The 22,491-nt window shown below is 43.0% G+C and overlaps 1 protein-coding gene across 1 annotated transcript; it reads left to right on the top strand.

The window, feature by feature from the left end:
• The first annotated feature begins 1,245 nt into the window (after positions 1-1,245).
• Positions 1,246-20,702, top strand: LOC109885030 (carbohydrate sulfotransferase 12). Its single transcript, XM_031816435.1, has 6 exons — positions 1,246-1,357; positions 9,986-10,336; positions 12,343-12,498; positions 13,113-13,292; positions 17,273-17,581; positions 19,024-20,702. Exons 2-6 carry the CDS (start codon positions 9,995-9,997, stop codon positions 19,258-19,260), a joined length of 1,224 nt encoding a protein of 407 aa, XP_031672295.1. The 5' UTR covers positions 1,246-1,357; positions 9,986-9,994; the 3' UTR covers positions 19,261-20,702.
• The last annotated feature ends 1,789 nt before the right edge of the window (positions 20,703-22,491 follow it).

The raw sequence follows: 22,491 nt of genomic DNA, 5'->3' as shown, positions 1-22,491 counted from the left end.
GAAACAATTACTTCAAGGCACTGTTGCCAACTTAGCGACTTTGTCCCTATATTTAGCGAGTATTCAGACCCCTCTAAGGACACATTTTCAAAATAGCAACAAATCTAGCGACTTTTTCTGGTGTTATTAGAGACTTTTGGAGACTCTGACGTGAACGCACGTATCGTTCTTACTCTTCTCAATGAGCAGCAGGTGCTGCCATGGGCCCCACCCCCGTCCCAAAGCACTCACATGTGGCCCAGTCCCCGAGCAGCAGTCAGAGCAGGAGATGTTCACCCCTCCGCGTCCAGACTGCAAATGAATCGCCGCTGGCTGAGTAAACCCTGTATTGAACCAATACTGCCATCTGTTGGTAAACATAATACTTAACATACATATACCAGGTTACTACACTTTTGATATCATTATTTTTGTTTACAATTCTATACATTTTGCTTTAAATTGTTTGGTTTTTGATTTCAACATCCATTATTTCCCTCTTTCTCGAAAATATAATGTTTACATTTTCAACTTTATTTTTCATGTTTACGATATATTATATTTAAAATTCAATACATATGGCGTGTAATTGGCCCCATAGAAAACTCTCCCATTCATGGGTCAGATTGGGGTGGCAGGTGGTTCGTGTTGGGCCTGTAACTGAAAGGTTGCTGGATGGAATCCCTAAACTGACAAGGTTCAAATCTGTCGTTCTGAACAAGGGTCAGACTGTTCCATGGTAGGCCATCATTGTAAATAAGAATTTGTTCTTAACTGAATTGTCTAGATAAATGAGGAAGAAAGGACCGACTTGTAGGAAACTCTGCCTCCAGCAGGTGGTGTAGTTTCGCTCACCAAGCAAGGAGTTTTGCATGGAGGTCAATCAGTGTCGAATTTGGTCAACAAAAACATTTATGGCTTATTTGCTATGTATTTATTTGCTGTGAGGTTTATTTGACCCAATAGAAGTTTCGTAAGCATGTAGATAGGACACGTGACATCCCCACAACTTTGAGAAAAAACACTTTATATCAGAGTCTCGAGATGTCCATGCACATAGAATGAGGCAAGATGCACAGCATCTTTCTGCACAGTATACAACAAAAAATGATTTCAACATCCATTATTTCACCTTTCCTTGAAAATATCATGTTTACATTTTCAACTTTATTTTCCATGTTTATGATTTATTTATTTTAAATTCAATACATGCAATTGGCCCCATACTTTTGATTCATCTCGCTCTGTAGAAACAGAGCACAAACTCTCGCGATGTTTCCGTGCTTTGTGAACAGCCTCTCGGTCTGGACACAAATAAGCTGCTTGCGCATCTCAGCTGACGCGGCGGGAACGGGGAGAGCTCGAGACCCTGGCGGAGGTGAGTTGTGTTTCCGGTAATAAAGAGTCTCTAACGTCATGATAGATAGTGTTAGAGTACATGGTACAGAGAGATACAACTCCGTGTCACTGAGCTGCGCTCCGCTGGGAGCTGTCTGACAGGGCTGAGTAAGGAGAAGAGACCGCTGGTCTGCAACTAGTCACAGATAATTGTCCTTCCTCTCTCCATCCCAGCCCGAATCTCCTTTCCCTAACACGTGTATACATCTAACCCACACCCTTAGAAGTATGTATATTCATCAGTCGCAGCTCAATCCGTTTCTAAACAGCTCCGGATGTAAAGCCCGTTCTGTTCGCTCCTCGCCTTGCGCTGTGAAAGGCGACATTGTATTCGCGAGACCCAACCGGGCTGCTGCTGCTGCACGTGACTAAACCCCGCTGTAATAACGGTGTATCTGAACCCATAACCTAACCATAATCTAACCCATCTGCTCTTATATCATCTAGCTGAAGGTGAGACGTGTGTGTGTGTGTGTGTGTGTGTGTGTGTGTGTGTGTGTGTGTGTGTGTGTGTGTGTGTGTCAGTCCCATGTTTCCTATGTGAGTTGTGTGGAACAGTAAGTGAAGGAATCGGACTAATAGTCTTATTTCTTCCTGGAGCATACAGACTCCTCCCCTCTCTCCTCTCCCCCACTCTCATTTCCTCCCTTTTATCCTCCTCTCTCCAGTCCTTTCCTCTCCTGTCCTCCTCTCACCTCTCCTCATCTCTCCTCCTCTCATCTCTCCTGCCCTCCTCTCCCTTGTCCTCCTCTCCTCTCCTCCCTTTTATCCTCCTCTCCTCCTTTCCTCTCCACTCCTCCTTTCGTCTCTCCTCTCATCTCTCCTCCCCTCCCCTGTCCTCTCCCTCCTCCTCTCATCTCTCCACTATCTTCCTCTTCTCTCTCCTGTCTTCCTCTCCTCCCCTCCCTCTTCTCTCCTCTGCTTCTAACTACAGAATTGAGTGTGTACATCTCTACAGGAAGAGGAAGTGACACACTATAGCTGCAGAGTTCCATATTTAGAATGGTTGGAAAAGAACTGTGAAGCTCTGTGTTTTAACACAGAACACTTCAGAAGAGATGGAATAGTAATTACTATCTTTTTATCTGAGAGGGGCAGATGCAACAACTGCAATAGCAAGAACAGTAGGAAAAATATCACTAGTAAAACATCTGTATAAAAATAATAATAATTGGAATGACAGCCACATAAGCTTTATTATTAGTAGTAATAGGTTATAGGTCCTTAGTGTGCGTACGTACCAGGGTTTCCGTTAGGAAAATGTGTCTCTGGACCCATATGCATTGGTTGGGAATCTGATTATGGCATCCACCCACAGAATCACATTTACATTATGGTAATTCACCCACAGTGCTCAGAATGACAGAATTACATTTACATTATGGTAATTCACCCAAATCAAATCAAATCAAATTTATTTATATAGCCCTTCGTACATCAGCTGATATCTCAAAGTGCTGTACAGAAACCCAGCCTAAAACCCCAAACAGCAAGCAATGCAGGTGTAGAAGCACGGTGGCTAGGAAAAACTCCCTAGAAAAGGCCAATACCTAGGAAGAAACCTAGAGAGGAACCAGGCTATGTGGGGTGGCCAGTCCTCTTCTGGCTGTGCCGGGTGGAGATTATAACAGAACATGGCCAAGATGTTCAATGTTCATAAATGACCAGCATGGTCGAATAATAATAAGGCAGAACAGTTGAAACTAGAGCAGCAGCACAGTCAGGTGGAAGTTGAAACTGGAGCAGCAGCATGGCCAGGTAGACTGGGGACAGCAAGGAGTCATCATGTCAGGTAGTCCTGGGGCATGGTCCTAGGGCTCAGGTCCTCCGAGAGAGAGAAAGAAAGAGAGAAGGAGAGAATTAGAGAACGCACACTTAGATTCACACAGGACACCGAATAGGACAGGAGAAGTACTCCAGATATAACAAACTGACCCCAGCCCCCCGACACATAAACTACTGCAGCATAAATACTGGAGGCTGAGACAGGAGGGGTCAGGAGACACTGTGGCCCCATCCGAGGACACCCCCGGACAGGGCCAAACAGGAAGGATATAACCCCACCCACAGTGCTCAGAATGACAGAAGTACATTTACATTATGGTAATTCACCCACAGTGCTCAGAATGACAGAATTACTATTACATTATGGTAATTCACCCACAGTGCTCTCAGAATGACAGAATTACATTTACATTATGGTAATTCACCCACAGTGCTCAGAATGTTTAAATTATGGTAATTCACCCACAGTGCTCAGAATGACAGAATGACATTTACATTATGGTAATTCATTTTGGCATGCAACTCCAGGATGCAATGATGTCCTTCTTACCAAATTCTGTCCAGTAACTGTCCACGTTTACTTTTCCAACAAGTAACGGACAGCAAAATCACTAGTCTGTCACAGTACTGTACCAATAGTACAAAAGTGTAGCTATTCTATTGGTCAGCTCGTCATTCTGTGAGAAAAATAAATAGCCTATTCCAAACAAACTCTGGGACAGTTGTGGGACAATAGATCCCAAATTCATACCAGTGAGCCTAGGCCACATCCCAAAACGTATTTAAAAGTATTGAGGCTGATGCAACAGATCAAAACATTTTATTTAAAAATATTGATAAAATATTATTTCTTCACATTACAACTGCGCAGCAATGCGCACACAGCAGTAGGCTACGCGCGTATGTTCGTTCCATAATGCAATTAGTGGAAAACACCTTGTCAAAAGCACACTGCACATACGAGCGGTTTCATGTGACTGAAAATATCTGTTAGAAACTTAGAATGAGGGGAGATCTACAGATGCAACAACTAGCATGGGATGCTAATATGACCAGGATTATCATCAACTAGCATGGGATGCTAATATGACTAGGATTATCATCAACTAGCATGGTATGCTAATATGACTAGGATTATCATCAACTAGCATGGGATGCTAATATGACCAGGATTATCATCAACTAGCATGGTATGCTAATATGACAAGGGTTATCATCAACTAGCATGGGTTGCTAATATAACTAGGATTATCATCAACTAGCATGGGTTGCTAATATAACTAGGATTATCATCAACTAGCATGGGATGCTAATATGACCAGGATTATCATCAACTAGCATGGACTGCTAATATGACCAGGATTATCATCAACTAGCATGGACTGCTAATATGACAAGGGTTATCATCAACTAGCATGGGTTGCTAATATAACTAGGATTATCATCAACTAGCATGGGATGCTAATATGACCAGGATTATCATCAACTAGCATGGGATGCTAATATGACTAGGATTATCATCAACTAGCATGGGATGCTAATATGACTAGGATTATCATCAACTAGCATGGGATGCTAATATGACCAGGATTATCATCAACTAGCATGGGATGCTAATATGACCAGGATTATCATCAACTAGCATGGGATGCTAATATGACTAGGATTATCATCAACTAGCATGGGATGCTAATATGACTAGGATTATCATCAACTAGCATGGGATGCTAATATAACTAGGATTATCATCAACTAGCATGGGATGCTAATATGACTAGGATTGTGCCTTTGGCTACTGTAAAATTAAAGAAAATGTATAAAACGAATAAAACACGAGAGAAATAGGTTACTGGTTTCAATGTCATATGGAAATTTTTATTTTTTTTACATTTTAGTCATTTAGCAGATGCTCTTTTCCAGAGCAATTACTGTTAAGTTCCTTGCTCAAGGGCACATCAATAGGTTTTTCACCTAGTTGGCTCGGGGATTTCGGTTACTGGCCCAATGCTCTTATCCACTCAGCTACCTGCCGCCCTAAAATAAATGCCTCCACATTTATAGAAATGGATTTTGGCTCGGCTACTTTGAAGCAAAGTGCCTCATAATTTGAAGTAAAACGTTAAGGTTTCACACAATTAAGTATGTTTTTCAAATGCATTCTGCCTCCAGCTCATTGCAGTGGTGTGTGACACGCTGAAGCCTACTTACCATTACCTAAGCACTTCAATGGAGAATGGGAAGAGCGCTTCAATAACCAGTTAAGAAAAAAAATAGTAGCTCTATTGCTCTATTTTATCCTTGAGATGTTGATGCTTTGTTTCTAAATGTCAGCAAATGTTTTATGGCTTCATAGCATTGTTGCCCGAGGCAGGTCTGACATATCACACAGACCGGTTTTGGTAGGCAGCTGTCCTTTGAAACAAATCCAGGGAGAAAGAGGCTGGGTGTCTACGCTTGACACTTACATGCGACTTCTGCTAACAATACGATGATCGCATTGAAAAAACAAGTCTAGATGCACAAAAGTCTGATTGTGGTCTGATTGTGTTCATATCTGGGTGACCACTCCGGGAGGTGGTCAGGGATGCATTATGTGCGTATTTCTCCTCAGTCTGGACTATCAGGCTGCCGAAAGCACATACAGTGGGAGACGTTATCAGTACCCACAAATCTCCAGAAAACGTGTTTTGGGAGCGAGGCACCTTTTTTCATTAAACGTTGGAGGAAATCCATTCCTAGCGTGTCTCTTTAGCTTTGCTAGCTGGCTGTCTAGCTACATAAGTTAGCTGGATAGTTATCTGAAGTAGTGGGCAACTGCTATCAGGTTGTCGTGTTATTATCAGATTTAGCCTGTTCCACAGCTTGCAGAATGCATACTGGCAGTGTAGCCTAGTGGTTAGAGCATTGGACTAGTAACCGAAAGGTTGCAAGTTCAAATCCCCGAGCTGACAAGGTACAAAATCTGTCATTCTGCCCTTGAACAGGCAGTTAACCCACTGTTCCTAGGCCGTCATTGAAAATAAGAATTTGTTCTTAACTGACTTGCCTAGTTAAATAAAGGTAAAATAAAAATAAAATAAATAAAAATTTCAGTCAAGGGAATCTGGACACAATGTGGACAAAGTAGACACATTTAAATGTAGGTGTAGATCCATGACGTGTCGGAATTCAATGATCAGAATACAAAAGCTGCATGAACTGTCAAGTCTAGACACGGCCAGAGAGAGCATGCAGACTGGAGCAGGGCTAGTGTGTGTGTGTGTGTGTGTGTGTGTGTGTGTGTGTGTGTGTGTGTGTGTGTGTGTGTGTGTGTGTGTGTGTGTGTGTGTGTGTGTGTGTGTGTGTGTGTGTGTGTGTGTGTGTGTGTGTGTGTGTGTGTGTGTGTGTGTGTGTGTGTGTGTGTGTGTGTGTGTGTGTGTGTGTGTGTGTGTGTGTGTGTGTGTGTGTGTGTGTGTGTGTGTGTGTGTGTGTGTGTGTGGTGTTGCTATACTTCGCAAGTGGTCCTAGGGCAAGTGTGTATAAGAGTCAAATATATGCCGCAGACCAAATAACCCCCCAATCATATTCAAGACAAATATTCTGCAGATCGACAAGCATTCCTCCATGGACCGGCGCCGGTCCACATACCTGGGTTTGATCAAATCAAATGTATTTATATAGCCCTTCGTACATCAGCTGATATCTCAAAGTGCTGTACAGAAACCCAGCCTAAAACCCCAAACAGCAAGCAATGCAGGTGTAGAAGCACGGTGGCTAGGAAAAACTCCCTAGAAAGGCCAATACCTAGGAAGAAACCTAGAGAGGAACCAGGCTAAAGACTGCTCGAGTAGATTTAATGAAACATGCTGTTTATTGCTTGTCATTCATTGCTTGTCATGTCATTGCTTGCCTCGTTGCTGCAGTGGTTTGCAAGTGATTTACATTTTTCTAATGCTGTCAATTCTTTTGGGTCTTCTTTTTCACTGTGCTCATCTCTCTGTCTGTCCTGTGCAACTATTTGCAATGCATCAGTGCAACAATGTTATCATGAGCGGCCAAAGTGATCACACCATCTCCTTTCCCAGACAGTTCATTTGAACTGATACTGTAGGCCTATTTTACATTCAGTTGACCTTTCGCTAAGCACTGCCCAGAATGTTGGGGAACCAATGGTTGTGCTCCGTTTGATAGCAACTGGCACTAACAATTCTTACCAGTGCTGCTAATGTAATGACCATATATCCATATATGTCCATATAGTTACTTTGTCGCTATATGTAATGACTTGTCCCTATATTTAGTTACTTTGTTCCTATATTTAGTTACTTTGTTCCTATATTGAGCAACATTTCAGACCCTTCCAATGACTTTGTCCCTATATTTAGTTACTTTGTCCCTATATTTAGTTACTTTGTCCCTATATTTAGTTACTTTGTCCCTATATTTAGTTACTTTGTCCCTATATTTAGTTACCTTGTCCCTATATTTAGTTACTTTGTCCCTATATTTAGTTACTTTGTCCCTATATTTAGCAACTTTTCAGACCCTTCCAATGACTTTGTCCATATATTTAGCAACTTTGTCACTATAGTTAGCGACTTTTTCTCATGATTAGGTAATTATTGGAGTTAGGTGTGTTAGCTGCGACAAAACTGATACCAATCAGGCCCCGAGGACTGGAATTGCCCACCCCTACACTAGCACCTAGGCTTGTGCTTGAGAGATTGTTTATGAGATCTTTGGTAATTTTCTATAATGTCTGCTACGTGAAGTGAGTCATTATTAGTGAATGTGCATTAAGCATGATTCTGGTTTTAATTGTGATAATAAAAAAGGGCATTTTGATAAACAAACTTGAAAGCCAGACCAGCAAAAAGAAGGTTAAACTATTTGGATAAATTAATTAAATTATTAATTTCACAAGTCCTGAATTCAGTGTGTGTGTTTTAGAGGTCGACCGATTCTGATTTTTCAACGCCGATACCGATTATTGGAGGACCAAAAAAAGCCGATACTGATTAATCGGACGATTTTTATATATATATTTGTATTAATGACAATTACAACAATACTGAATGAACACTTTTATTCTAACTTAATATAATACATCAATAAAATCTATTTAGTCTCAAATAAATAATGAAACATGTTCAATTTGGTTTAAATAATGCAAAAACAAAGTGTTGGAGAAGAAAGTAAAAGTGCAATATGTGCCATGTAAGAAAGCTAATGTTTAAGTTCCTTGCTCAGAACATGAGAACATATGAAGGCTGGTGGTTCCTTTTAACATGAGTCTTCAATATTCCCAGGGAAGAAGTTTTAGGTTTTGTTACACCCTGACCTTAGTTCTCTTTGTTTTCTTTTATTATTTTGGTTAGGTCAGGATGTGACTAGGGTGCTATGTGTGTTTTGGTCTTGTCTAGGGTTTTTGAACATCTATGGGGTTTTGGTATGTCTAGGTAAATGTAGGTCTATGGTGGTCTGAATTCGTTCCCAATCAGAGGCAGCTGTTTATCTTTGTCTCTGATTGGGGATCCTATTTAGGTTGCCATTTTCCGTTTTGGTTTTGTGGGTTATTGTCTATGTGTAGTTGCCTGTCAGCACTCGGTTTATATAGCGCCACGGTTATTTTGTTTAGAGTTCTTTCTTTATTAAAATAAGTATGTATTCATATCACGCTGCGCCTTGGTCTCATCAATACGACAAGGTTGTAGTTATTATAGGACTATTTCTCTCTATACCATTTGTATTTCATATACCTTTGACTATTGGATGTTCTTATAGGCACTATAGTATTGCCAGCCTAATCTCGGGAGTTGACAGGCTTGAAGTCAAACAGCTCAATGCTTGAAGCACAGCGAAGAGCTGCTGGCAAACGCAGGAAAGTGCTGTTTGAATGCTTACGAGCCTGCTGCTGCCTACCACCACTTAGTCAGACTGCTCTATCATAGATTTAATTATAACAACACACAGAAATACGAGCCTTAGGTCATTAATATGGTCAAATCCGGAAACTATCATTTTGAAAACAAAACATTAATTCTTTCAGTGAAAGACGGAACCGTTCGGTATTTTATCTAATGGGTGGCATCCCTAAGTCTGAATATTGCTGTTACATTGCACAATCTTTAATGTTATGTCATAATTATGTACAATTCTGTCATATTAATTACGGTCTTTGTTAGGAAGAAATGGTCTTCACACAGTTCGCAACGAGCCAGGCAGCCCAAATTGCTGCAATTTACCCTGACTCTGCTTGCACAGAATGCAAGAGAAGTGACACAATTTCCCTAGTTAATAGAAATTCATGTTAGCAGGCAATATGAACAAAATATGCAGGTTTAAAAATATATACTTGTGTATTGATTTTAAGAAAGGCATTGATGTTTATGGTTAGGCACACATTGGTGCAACGACAGTGCTTTTTTCGTGAATTCGCTTGTTAAATCATCCCCCGTTTGGCGAAGTAGGCTGTGATTCGATGCTAAATTAACAGGCACCGCATCGATTATATACAACGCAGGACAAGCTAGATAAACTAGTAATATCATCAACCATGTGTAGTTGTGAAGATTGATTGTTTTTTATAAGATAAGTTTAATGCTAGCTAGCAACTTACCTTGGCTCCTTGCTGCACTCGTGTAACACGAGGAGACTGCCACGCAGTCTCCTCGTGGAGTGCAATGTAATCGGCCATAATCGGCAAAAATGAGATTCCCGATTGTTATGAAAACTTGAAATTTGGCCCTAATTAATCAGCCATTTCGATTAATGGGTCGACCTCTAGTGTGTTTGTGTAACAGTGTTTGTGTAACAGTCTATGTTCTCTGCTGCTTGTGTTAAGGGTGTCAACATGGGGAAGTGGAGGTGGTTCCGTGTCTCTCTGGTTCTGGGTTCAGTCTTTATGATCCTGTTGATTATTCTCTACTGGGACGACGTTGGAGCCTCTCACCTCTACCTGCCCCCCCTCTCCCCCCGGCCCGCCCCTCACCACTCCCCCACACACCCAACCCCCTCCTTCCTCTCCGACATCAATGCCTTTGTAAACCAGTTCCTGGAGGGAACCAATGATCCTACAGATTCCGCCCCCCCAGACTCTGCCAACCAATCAGAGCACGCTGAGGAGCGGTACGTTCCCCGGAGGGAGTGGAAAGTCCATCTGACGCCCATCGACCCCGAGAAACGACTAGGACAGGTAATCCTAACCCTCCCTCTCAATGCAATTCAATGTAAGGGCTCTGTTGGCATGGGAAAACATATGTTTACATTGCCAAAGCAAGTGAAGTAGATAATAAACAAAAGTGAAATAAACAATACAAATTTACAGAAAACATTACACTCACAAAAGTAAAAAAAGAATAAAGACATTTCAAATGTCTTATCACTTGCAAATAGTTCAAGTACAAAAGGGAAAATAAATCAAACTTAAATGTGTTTGTTCTTCACTGGTTTCCCTTTTCTTGTGGCAACAGGTCACACATCTTGCTGCTGTGATGGAACAGTGGTATTTCACCCAGTAGATATGGGAGTTTATCAAAATTGGGTTTGTTTTTTAATTCTTTGTGGATCTGAGTAATCTGAGGGAAATATGTGTCTCTAATATGGTCATACATTGGGCAGGAGGTTAGGAAGTGCAGCTTAGTTTCCACCTCATTTTGTGGGCAGTGTGCACATAGCCTGTCTTCTCTTGAGAGCCAGGTCTGCCTACGGCGTCCTTTCTCAATAGCAAGGCTATGCTCTCTAAGTCTGTACATAGTCAAAGCTTTCCTTAAGTTTGTGTCAGTCACAGTGGTCAGGTATTCTGCCACGGTGCTCTCTGTTTAGGACCAAATAGCATTCCAGTTTGCTCTGTTTTTTGTTAATTCTTTCCAATGTCTCAAGTAATTATATTTTTGTTTTCTCATGATTGGATCTAATTGTGTTGCTGTCCTCGGACTCAGTGGGGTCTGTTTGTGTTTGTGTTTATGAACAGAGTCGCAGAACCAGCTTGCTTAGGGGACTCTTCTCCAGATTCATCTCTCTGTAGGTGATGGCTTTGTAATGGAAGGTTTGGGAATTGCTTCCTTTTAGGTGGTTGTAGAATTTAACAGCTCTTTTCTGGATTTTGATAATTAGCAGGTATCGGCCTAATTCTGCTCTGCATACATTACTCTGCATGTTTTACGTTGTAGACAGAGGATGTTTTTGCAGAATTCTGCATGCATGTCTCAATTTGGTGTTTGTCTCATTTTGTGTATTCTTGGTTGGTGAGCGGACCCCAGACCTCACAACCATAAAGGGCAATGGGTTCTATAACATGATTCAAGTATTTTTAGCCAGATCCTAATTCGGATTTTAAATGGTATGTTCCTTTTTATGGTATAGAAGGCTCTTCTTGTCTCTCAGATCAATCACAGCTCTGTGGCACTGATGTTTAGGCCGAGTTATGTATAGTTTTTTGTGTGCTCTAGGGCAATGGTGTCTAGATGGAATTTTAATTTGTGGTCCTGGCAACTGGACCTTTTTTGGAACACCATTATTTTTGTCTTACTGAGATTTACTGTCAGGGCCCAGGTCTGACAGAATCTGTGCAGAAGATCTTGGTGCTGCTATAGGCCCTCCTTGTTTGGGAACAGGAGCACCAGATCATCAGCAAACAGTAGACATTTGACTTCAGATTCTAGTAGGGTGAGGCCGGTTGCAGACTGTTCTAGTGCCCTCACCAATTCCTTGATATATATGTTGAAGAGGGTGGGGCTCAAGCTGCATCCCTGTCTCACTCCACAACCCTGTGGAAAGAAATTGATGTTTTTTTTGCCAATCTTAACTGCACACTTGTTTTTTGTGTACATAGATTTTATAATGTCGTATGTTTTTTCCCCAACACCACTTTCCATCAATTTGTATAGCAGGCCCTCATCCCAAATTGAGTCAAAGCTTTTTTGAAATCAACAAAGCATGAGAAGACTTTGCCTTTCTTTTAGTTAGTTTGTTTGTTAATTAGGGTATGCAGGGTGAATACGTGGTCTATCATACAGTAATTTGGTAAAAATACAATTTGACATTTGCTCAATGCAGAGGATTTTCCCAAGGTTGCTGTGGACAAATATCCCACAGTAGTTATTGGGGTCAAATTTGTTTCTCTCTCTCACCTCTCACTCTTGTTTTCATGCCTCTCGCTCTCTCCCTCCTCCACTCTCTCCCCACTCTCTCTCTTTTCAGGAGAGAAGGCGGCAGCGTCTCCATGACCTCTGTCACCATGGTGATGACCTGGCTTTTCCGGGGAAGAACCGTTCGTTTGACGACATCCCCAACAGGGAGCTGGATCACCTGATCGTCGACGACCGCCACGGTATCATATACTGCTACGTCCCCAAGGTACACACACATACACAAACGGCCACGGGCTCATATTGTTTTATTTAACCTTTATTTAATCAGGCAAATCAGTTCAGAACAAATTCTTAACTGACCTATTTACAATGATGGCCAAACCTGGACGACGCTGTGCCAAATGTGCGCCGCCCTATGGGACTCCCAATCACGGCCGGTTGTGATACAGCCTGTATTCGAACCTGTAGTGATGCCTCTAATCAAATCAAATATGTTCATGAAGCCATTTTTACACCAGCCTAAAACCCCAAACGGCAAGCAATGCAGATGTAGAAGCACGGTGGCTAGGAAAAACTCCCTAGAAAGGCCAGAACCTAGGAAGAAACCCAGAGAGGAACCAGGCTGTGAGGGGTGGCCAGTCCTCTTCTGGCTGTGCTGCGTGGAGATTATAACAGTACATGGCCAAGTTGTTCAAATGTTCATAATGACCAGCAGGGTCAAATAATAATCATCACAGTGGTTAGCTCCTGAGGTGCTGACCTGTTGCACCCCCTGATTATTATTAATTGACCCTGCTGGTCATCTATGAACGTTTGAACATCTTGGACACCTTGGCCATAATCTTCTCTATATTGTATGTACATTTATATTGACTGTAGGTGGCGTGTAGTAACTGGAAGAGGATCATGATCGTGCTCAGTGAGAGTCTGCTCCAGGAGGGAGTTCCGTACAGGGACCCTCTGGCGGTTCCTCAGGAGATGGTCCACAACAGCAGCCTCCACTTCACCTTCAACAAGTTCTGGAAACGCTACGGGAAGTTCTCACGACACCTGATGAAGGTCAGTTCACTTCTAATCTCTTACCTCTAACATGAACCCTGATGGTGGTCAGTTAACAGCTGACACTAACCCTGATGGTGGTCAGTTAACAGCTGACATAAACCCTGATGGTGGTCAGTTAACAGCTGACACTAACCCTGATGGTGGTCAGTTAACAGCTGACACGAACCCTGATGGTGGTCAGTTAACAGCTGACACGAACCCTGATGGTGGTCAGTTAACAGCTGACACGAACCCTGATGGTGGTCAGTTAACAGCTGACATAAACCCTGATGGTAGTCAGTTAACAGCTGACATAAACCCTGATGGTAGTCAGTTAACAGCTGACATAAACCCTGATGGTAGTCAGTTAACAGCTGACATAAACCCTGATGGTGGTCAGTTAACAGCTGACACTAACCCTGATGGTGGTCAGTTAACAGCTGACACGAACCCTGATGGTGGTCAGTTAACAGCTGACACGAACCCTGATGGTGGTCAGTTAACAGCTGACACGAACCCTGATGGTGGTCAGTTCACAGCTGGCACATTTGGTTAATTTATTATATAAAGCTGAAAGTGATGTATTCAGTGCATTTGGAAAGTATTCAGACCCCTTTTTCCACATTTTGTTACGTTACAGCCTTATTCTAAAATGGATTAAATTGTTTTTTCCCCCTCATCAATCTATACACAATACCCCATAATGACATCACAATACCCCATAATGACATCACAATACCCCATAATGACATCACAATACCCCATAATGACAAAGCAAAAAACAGTTTTTTAGAAATGTGTGCAAATATATTAAAAATAAAACTTCAATGTCATTTAAATACAGTGCCTTGCGAAAGTATTCGGCCCCCTTGAACTTTGCGACCTTTTGCCACATTTCAGGCTTCAAACATAAAGATATAAAACTGTATTTTTTTGTGAAGAATCAACAACAACAAGTGGGACACAATCATGAAGTGGAACGACATTTATTGGATATTTCAAACTTTTTTAACAAATCAAAAACTGAAAAATTGGGCGTGCAAAATTATTCAGCCCCCTTAAGTTAATACTTTGTAGCGCCACCTTTTGCTGCAATTACAGCTGTAAGTCGTAAGTCTCTATCAGTTTTGCACATCGAGAGACTGAAGCTCAGTGAGGTTGGATGGAGAGCATTTGTGAACAGCAGTTTTCAGTTCTTTCCACAGATTCTCGATTGGATTCAGGTCTGGACTTTGACTTAGCCATTCTAACACCTGGATATGTATATTTTTGAACCATTCCATTGTAGATTTTGCTTTATGTTTTGGATCATTGTCTTGTTGGAAGACAAATCTCCGTCCCAGTCTCAGGTCTTTTGCAGACTCCATCAGGTTTTCTTCCAGAATGGTCCTGTATTTGGCTCCATCCATCTTCCCATCAATTTTAACCATCTTCCCTGTCCCTGCTGAAGAAAAGCAGGCCCAAACCATGATGCTGCCACCACCATGTTTGACAGTGGGGATGGTGTGTTCAGGGTGATCAGCTGTGTTGCTTTTACACCAAACATAACATTTTGCATTGTTGCCAAAAAGTTCAATTTTGGTTTCATCTGGCCAGAGCACCTTCTTCCACATGTTTGGTGTGTCTCCCAGGTGGCCTGTGGCAAACTTTAAACGACACTTTTTATGGATAGCTTTAAGAAATGGCTTTCTTCTTGCCACTCTTCCATAAAGGCCAGATTTGTGCAATATACGACTGATTGTTGTCCTATGGACAGAGTCTCCCACCTCAGCTGTAGATCTCTGCAGTTCATCCAGAGTGATCATGGGCCTCTTGGCTGCATCTCTGATCAGTCTTCTCCTTGTATGAGCTGAAAGTTTAGAGGGATGGCCAGGTCTTGGTAGATTTGCAGTGGTCTGATACTCCTTCCATTTCAATATTATCGCTTGCACAGTGCTCCTTGGGATGTTTAAAGCCTGGGAAATCTTTCTGTATCCAAATCCGGCTTTAAACTTCTTCACAACAGTATCTCGGACCTGCCTGGTGTGTTCCTTGTTCTTCATGATGCTCTCTGCGCTTTTAACGGACCTCTGAGACTATCACAGTGCAGGTGCATTTATACGGAGACTTGATTACACACAGGTGGATTGTATTTATCATCATTAGTCATTTAGGTCAACATTGGATCATTCAAAGATCCTCACTGAACTTCTGGAGAGAGTTTGCTGCACTGAAAGTAAAGGGGCTGAATAATTTTGCACGCCCAATTTTTCAGTTTTTGATTTGTTAAAAAAGTTTGAAATATCCAATAAATTTGGTTCCACTTCATGATTGTGTCCCACTTGTTGTTGATTCTTCACAAAAAAATACAGTTTTATATCTTTGTTTGAAGCCTGAAATGTGGCAAAAGGTCGCAAAGTTCAAGGGGGCCGAATACTGCACTGTAAGTTTCCAGACCCTTTACTCAGTAGTTTGTTGAAGCACCTTTGGCAGCGATTACATCATAGAGTCTTCCTGGGTACGATGCTACAACCTTGGCACACCTGTATTTGGAGAGTTTCTCCCATTCTTCTCTGCAGATCCTCTCAAGCTCTGTCAGGTTGGATGGGGAGCGTTGCTGCACAGCTATTTTCAGGTCTCTCCAGAGATGGAAGGTGAACCTTCAACCCAGTCTGAAGTCCTGAGCGCTCTGGAGCAGGTTTTCATCAAGGATTTCTCTGTACTTTGCACCGTTCATCTTTCCCTCGATCCTGACTAGTCTCCCAGTCCCTGCCGCTGACAAACATCCCCACAGCATGATGCTGCCACCACCGTGCTTCACTGTAGGGATGGGGCCTCCAGACGTGACGCTTGGCATTCAGGCCAAAAAGTTCAATCTTGGATTCATCAGAGAATCTTGTTTCTCATGGTCTGAGAGTCTTTAGGTGCCTTTTGGCAAACTCCAAGTGGGCTGTCATGTGCTTTTTAATGAGAAGTGGCTTCCGTCTGGCCACTCTATCATAAAGGCCTGATTGGTGGAGTGCTACAGAGATGGTTGTCCTTCTGGAAGGTTCTCCCATCTCCACAGACGAACTCTGGAGTTCTTTCAGAGTGACCATCGGGTTCTTGGTCACCTCTTTGACCAAGGCCCTTCCTCCCCGATTGCTCAGTTGGCCGGGCGGCCAGTTCCAGGAAGAGTCTTGGTGGTTCCAAACTTCTTCCAATTCAGAATGATGGAGGACACTGTGTTCTTGGGGACCATCAATACGGCAGAAATGTTTTGGTTCCCTTCAACCAGTACTGTGCCTCAAGACTATCCTGCCTCGGAGCTCTACGGACAATTCCTTCAACCTCATGGCTTGGTTTCTGCTCTGACATTCACTGTGGGACCTTATATAGACAGGTGTGTGCCTTTCCAAAAACTGTCCAATCAATTGAATTTAACACAGGTGGACTCCAATAAAGTTGTAGAAACATCTCAAGGATGATCAATGGAAACAGGATTCACCTGAGCTCAATTTCAAGTCTCATAGCGAAGGGTCTGAATACTTATTATAAATAAGGTATATCTGTTTTTATTTGTAATACATTTTAAAACATTTCTAAAAACCTGTATCAGCTTGTACCTTTGTCATTATGGGGTATTGTGATGTCATTATGGGGTATTGTGATGTCATTATGGGGTATTGTGATGTCATTATGGGGTATTGTGATGTCATTATGGGGTATTGTGATGTCATTGTGGGGTATTGTGATGTCATTATGGGGTATTGTGATGTCATTATGGGGTATTGTGATGTCATTATGGGGTATTGTGATGTCATTATGGGGTATTGTGATGTCATTATGGGGTATTGTGATGTCATTATGGGGTATTGTGATGTCATTATGGGGTATTGTGTGTAGATTGAGGGGGGAAAACATATCGAATCCATTTTTAAAATAAGGCTGCAACGTAACAAAATGTGAATTCTTTCCAAATGCACTGTGTATTTGTTTTGAAGGTGGTTTTAATAAAGGTGGTTTTGTTTATTGTCAAGGTGAAGCTCCAGAAGTACACTAAGTTCCTGTTCGTCAGAGATCCGTTCGTCCGCCTCATCTCAGCGTATCGGAACAAGTTTGAGCAGCCCAACGAGGAGTTCTACCGCCGATTCGCTCTGCTCATGCTCCGTCGCTATGGTAACCACTCTGAACCTCCCGCGGCAGTGGGCGACGCGTTTCCTGCGGGAATCCGCCCCTCCTTCTCAGAGTTCGTCCAATACCTACTGGACCCCAAGACGGAGAGCGACGCCCCCTTCAACGAGCACTGGAGACAGGTCTACCGGCTATGCCACCCCTGTCAAATACAGGTAATATATGAAAATATTAGATTATTATCCAATGTCTAAGAATAAGTATTTTGGCAGAAGTAAGGGCCAACAAGATCCACCTTCTTGTGAAAGAAGAGTGAACTCTGTTATCTAACTCTAATGTAGAGCCCAACATTCTGCATTTATCAGACCAGCAAACATCAGTCCCCACTACTTTACAAATAACATGGATTCTACTATTCTACCAGTGCAGTAGAGGGTTGGGTCCTTAAGATAGGACTGATTGATCCTGTGGCTCAGCTGCATCTCCAACAGCCATTCAGCAAGCTTGTATAAATGTGTTACCCATTTCTTTCTAGGTTGTATTGAACATGTTCAGTCATAAGGACCATTCATCAGAGGACATGTCACTGTGTAAATCTGCTTCCCATAGTTTTTTCACCTTTGCCAATGGGTCAGCCATTTCATCTAGTAGACAAGAATATAAGGGAAGTCAAGCCTTTTCTATTGTTTTGTTTAAGCAGCAACCTTTCAATTGGGTTGGTAGTCAGACAACTCTGCAATTGTAGGGATTTCCAAAACTGTGTCTTGGGGCAAATCAAATGTTACAGACAGATGTTCAAATATATCAATTGTGGACCTGTCAACAAAACAAGTTGTATTTCTATGAAAACTACCCCTGTCTACTGAGGTAAATATTGGTAATTTATTTGTAAAAACCAGTATCCCCTTTGTCATTATGGGTTATTGTGTGTAGATTGATGAGGCAAATGATGTTGCAAAAGCAGCAGCTACTCTTCCTGGGGTCCACACACAGCACACAGCACAGAACACAGAACACACAGCACAGAACACACAGCACACAGCACAGAACACACAGCACAGAGCACAGAACACAGAGCACAGAACACACAGCACAGAACACACAGCACAGAACACAGAGCACAGAACACAGAGCACAGAACACACAGCACAGAACACAGAACACACAGCACAGAACACAGAGCACAGAACACAGAGCACAGAACACACAGCACAGAACACAGAACACAGAGCACAAAGCACACAGCACAGAACACACAGCACAGAGCACAGAACACAGAGCACAGAACACAGAGCACAGAACACACAGCACAGAACACAGAGCACAGAACACACAGCACAGAACACAGAACATGATACAGAACGTTGATAGACAAGAACAGCTCAAGGACAGAACTACATACATGTAAAAATGGCACACACAGCCTACATATCAATACATACACACACACACTATCTAGGTCCAATAGGGGAGAGCCGTTGCATTATCTGTTTCTTGAAACCAGGTTTGCTGTTCATTCTCTCACTATGAGACGGAAAGGGATACTGTTAACAAAGAAGAAAACAGACAACACAGACTGATGCTGGTGCGTGCTAGTCAATCTGTTTGGGTTAACTTTCTCTCTGTCTCTCCCCCTCTCTCCCCTGCCCCCTCCCAGTATGACTTTGTGGGTCAGCTGGAGACGGTTGAGGAGGATGCTGAACAGCTGCTGAGGGTTTTGAAGGTGGACAACGTGGTTGACTTCCCCCCCTCTCACAGGAACCACACGGCCAGCAGCTGGCAGGAGGACTGGTTCAGCAGGGTGCCCCTAGTGGCCAGGAGGGGTCTCTACAGGCTGTATGAACCAGACTTCAGACTGTTTGGCTACTCCAGACCAGACTCCCTGCTAGACTGACTGACTACAACTACACTCAGAAAAAATGGCTTTTCTAAAAGGGCTCTTTTCTTGTCCCCATAGGAGAACCCTTTTTGGTCCCAGGTATAACTTTTTGGTGGTGAAACAGGTTCTACTTAGAACCTTTTAGTGATGAAACTGTTCCACGTAGAACCTTGAATTAATTAAACCGTTCTACTTGGAACCAAAAATAGCTATTGTCAGTGGGTTCTCCTATGGGGAAAATCTAAGAATCCTTTATGGTTCCAGGTTGTACATTATTTTCTAAGACCAGCATCTTCTGCTCCTGTTCTAGACTCAGCAGGAGAACAGAGGAAAGTTAGAGTTAGGTTCAGCTTACTTTGGAGAAGACTTGGACTCCTGACTGCTGGAACCCTGGTGGCTTTGATGTCTCCATGGAACCCTGGTGTCTGTCATGTCATCATGGAACCTTGGTGTCTGTCATATCATGGAACCCCGGTGTCTGTCATGTCATCATGGAACCCCGGTGTCTGTCATGTCATCATGGAACCCTGGTGTCTGTCATATCATCATGGAACCCCGGTGTCATCATGGAACCCCGGTGTCATCATGGAACCCTGGTGTCTGTCATGTCATCATGGAACCCTGGTGTCTGTCATGTCATCATGGAACCCTGGTGTCTGTCATGTCATCATGGAACCCTGGTGTCTGTCATGTCATCATGGAACCCTGGTGTCTGTCATGTCATCATGGAACCCTGGTGTCTGTCATGTCATCATGGAACCCCGGTGTCATCATGGAACCCTGGTGTCATCATGGAACCCTGGTGTCTGTCATGTCATCATGGAACCCTGGTGTCTGTCATGTCATCATGGAACCCTGGTGTCTGTCATGTCATCATGGAACCCTGGTGTCTGTCATGTCATCATGGAACCCCGGTGTCATCATGGAACCCCGGTGTCTGTCATGTCATCATGGAACCCCGGTGTCTGTCATGTCGTCATGGAACCCCGGTGTCTGTCATGTCATCATGGAACCCGGATGGAACCCTGGTCACTACTGATCATCCTATGAGGAGTTGGACTGTTTGGGAATTCGTTGTTTTCTAGTTGTTTTTATGTTCACTTTTTTTCAGCGTTAAAGTTAAGCATGAAAGGGATTTTTTATGTTTTATGTTTTAATGTGGAAAGGAAATGCCTTGTTTCACAGTGACCGATGCCAACATTATCACCCTTCTATAAGGAAGCCATCAGGACCTGAGGAGTTGTAGGCTTATGTTGAAGGGAATGATTTTCTGAAACAAACCCAATGGGTGTGCTACTACTGGAAGCATGGGGAAACATGTTACCGGATAAAAAGAGGAAGACAGGGTTAGACAGGAGGTTGGGGTTAGACAGGAGGTTGGGGTTAGACAGGAGGTTGGGGTTAGAGAGGAGGTTGGGGTTAGAGAGGAGGTTGGGGTTAGAGAGGAGGTTGGGGTTAGACAGGAGGTTGGGGTTAGACAGGAGGTTGGGGTTAGAGAGGAGGTTGGGGTTAGAGAGGAGGTTGGGGTTAGAGAGGAGGTTGGGGTTAGAGAGGAGGTTGGGGTTAGACAGGAGGTTGGGGTTAGACAGGAGGTTGGGGTTAGACAGGAGGTTGGGGTTAGACGGGGTTAGGGTTAGACAGGGTTAGGGCTAGACAGGAGGTTAGGGTTAGACAGGAGGTTGGGGTTAGACGGGGTTAGGGTTAGACAGGAGGTTAGGGTTAGACAGGGGGTTAGAGAGTTAGGGTTAGGGTTAGACAGGAGGTTGGAGTTAGACGGGGTTAGGGTTAGACAGGAGGTTGGGGTTAGACAGGAGGTTAGGGTTAGACAGGAGGTTAGGGTTAGAGAGTTAGGGTTAGACAGGAGGTTAGGGTTAGACAGGGGGCAGGGTTAGACAGGGGGCAGGGTTAGACAGGAGGTTAGGGTTAGACAGGAAGTTAGAGGGTTAGACAGGGGGCAGGGTTAGACAGGGGGCAGGGTTAGACAGGAGGTTAGGGTTAGACAGGGGGCAGGGTTAGACAGGAGGTTAGGGTTAGATAGGGGGCAGGGTTAGACAGGAGGTTAGGGTTAGACAGGAGGTTAGGGTTAGACAGGGGGTTAGGGTTAGACAGGAGGTTAGAGTTAGACAGGAGGTTGGGGTTAGACAGGAGGTTAGGGTTAGACAGGGGGCAGGGTTAAACAGGGGGTTAGGGTTAGACAGGGGGTTAGGGTTAGACAGGGGGTTAGGGTTAGACAGGGGGCAGGGTTAAGCAGGAGGTTAGGGTTCGAGTTAGACAGAGGGTTAGACGGGGTTAGAGGGTTAGGGCCTTTGGTTGGAATGAAAAATGAAAAGTTTACACAGCAAAGTATTTTTGGAAATAATACATTTTTTAAACTCATTTTTCAAATATACAGAACATCTGTATATTTGAGGTCTTAAAGGGATGACCTATCTATCGGGCTTAAAGGGATGGTGTCAGTGTTTTACGTACCTTGCTGATGCTATGTAATAGGGTTGTATAGGGGTGTGCACAATGATAGTCTGTGTTTACTGTGAACTGTTGTCTTATTTCATGATAATGATCTGTGCCACAAACCTCGTCATTCACAGAGTAGAATCTACATGTTGGGTTAGAGTGTTTCCATCTGACAGTACATCAACAGGATTGTTCTAGAATCCCTTAGAGCAGAATAATCATGTTGTTCTAGAATCCCTCAAAGCAGAATCAGCATGTTGTTCTAGAATCCCTCAGAGCAGAATCTTCATGTTTCTCTTCTATACAGAATGACTAACATTATTCTGATGTGGGTCCATGTCTTGATTTCAGTATTCTAGTTTTATTGGATTTCAGAATGATGTATATTTCATCAGGATATCATGTGAGAAATATAAACTAAGGCATGAACCAAGTCTGCTGCTGTGTTATCACCCTGACCCCTAACCCTGACTTGTTAAGGCCAGTTGCCACATATGGATCCTTTGGTGTTAGACTGGTGATGATTGGGTCCATCCCTTAATCCAACACACACAAACATACACACACTTTTACCCTCATCATATGCTGCTGTTACTCTGTTGTTATTTATTATTATTTTTAAATTAACTTTATATATAGATTTTCAGATATAACAACAAAAACAGTACAACACCAGCCACTCATTCTCCCATCCATCCCCTCTCTCCAACCCTCCACTCCCTCCCTCCAAACCACCCACCCACCAAGGCATCTATAAAAGTTAGATCAAATAACATTTGATTTGTCACATAC

This window comes from Oncorhynchus kisutch, unplaced genomic scaffold (assembly GCF_002021735.2).
Source record: "Oncorhynchus kisutch isolate 150728-3 unplaced genomic scaffold, Okis_V2 scaffold796, whole genome shotgun sequence".
Lineage (NCBI taxonomy): Eukaryota > Metazoa > Chordata > Actinopteri > Salmoniformes > Salmonidae > Oncorhynchus > Oncorhynchus kisutch.
Note: the sequence above shows the minus strand (reverse complement) of the source record. Positions and strands in the feature narration are given on the sequence as shown.

What these genes read in the sequence shown, in the direction of transcription:
- LOC109885030 (XM_031816435.1), top strand. Translation starts at nt 9,995, where the DNA reads ATGGGGAAGTGGAGGTGGTTCCGTGTCTCTCTGGTTCTGGGTTCAGTC. An exon ending in CCGAGAAACGACTAGGACAG is followed by an intron (nt 10,337 to 12,342) that starts GTAATCCTAACC and finishes CTCTCTTTTCAG; the next exon opens with GAGAGAAGGCGGCAGCGTCT. An exon ending in GCCACCCCTGTCAAATACAG is followed by an intron (nt 17,582 to 19,023) that starts GTAATATATGAA and finishes GCCCCCTCCCAG; the next exon opens with TATGACTTTGTGGGTCAGCT.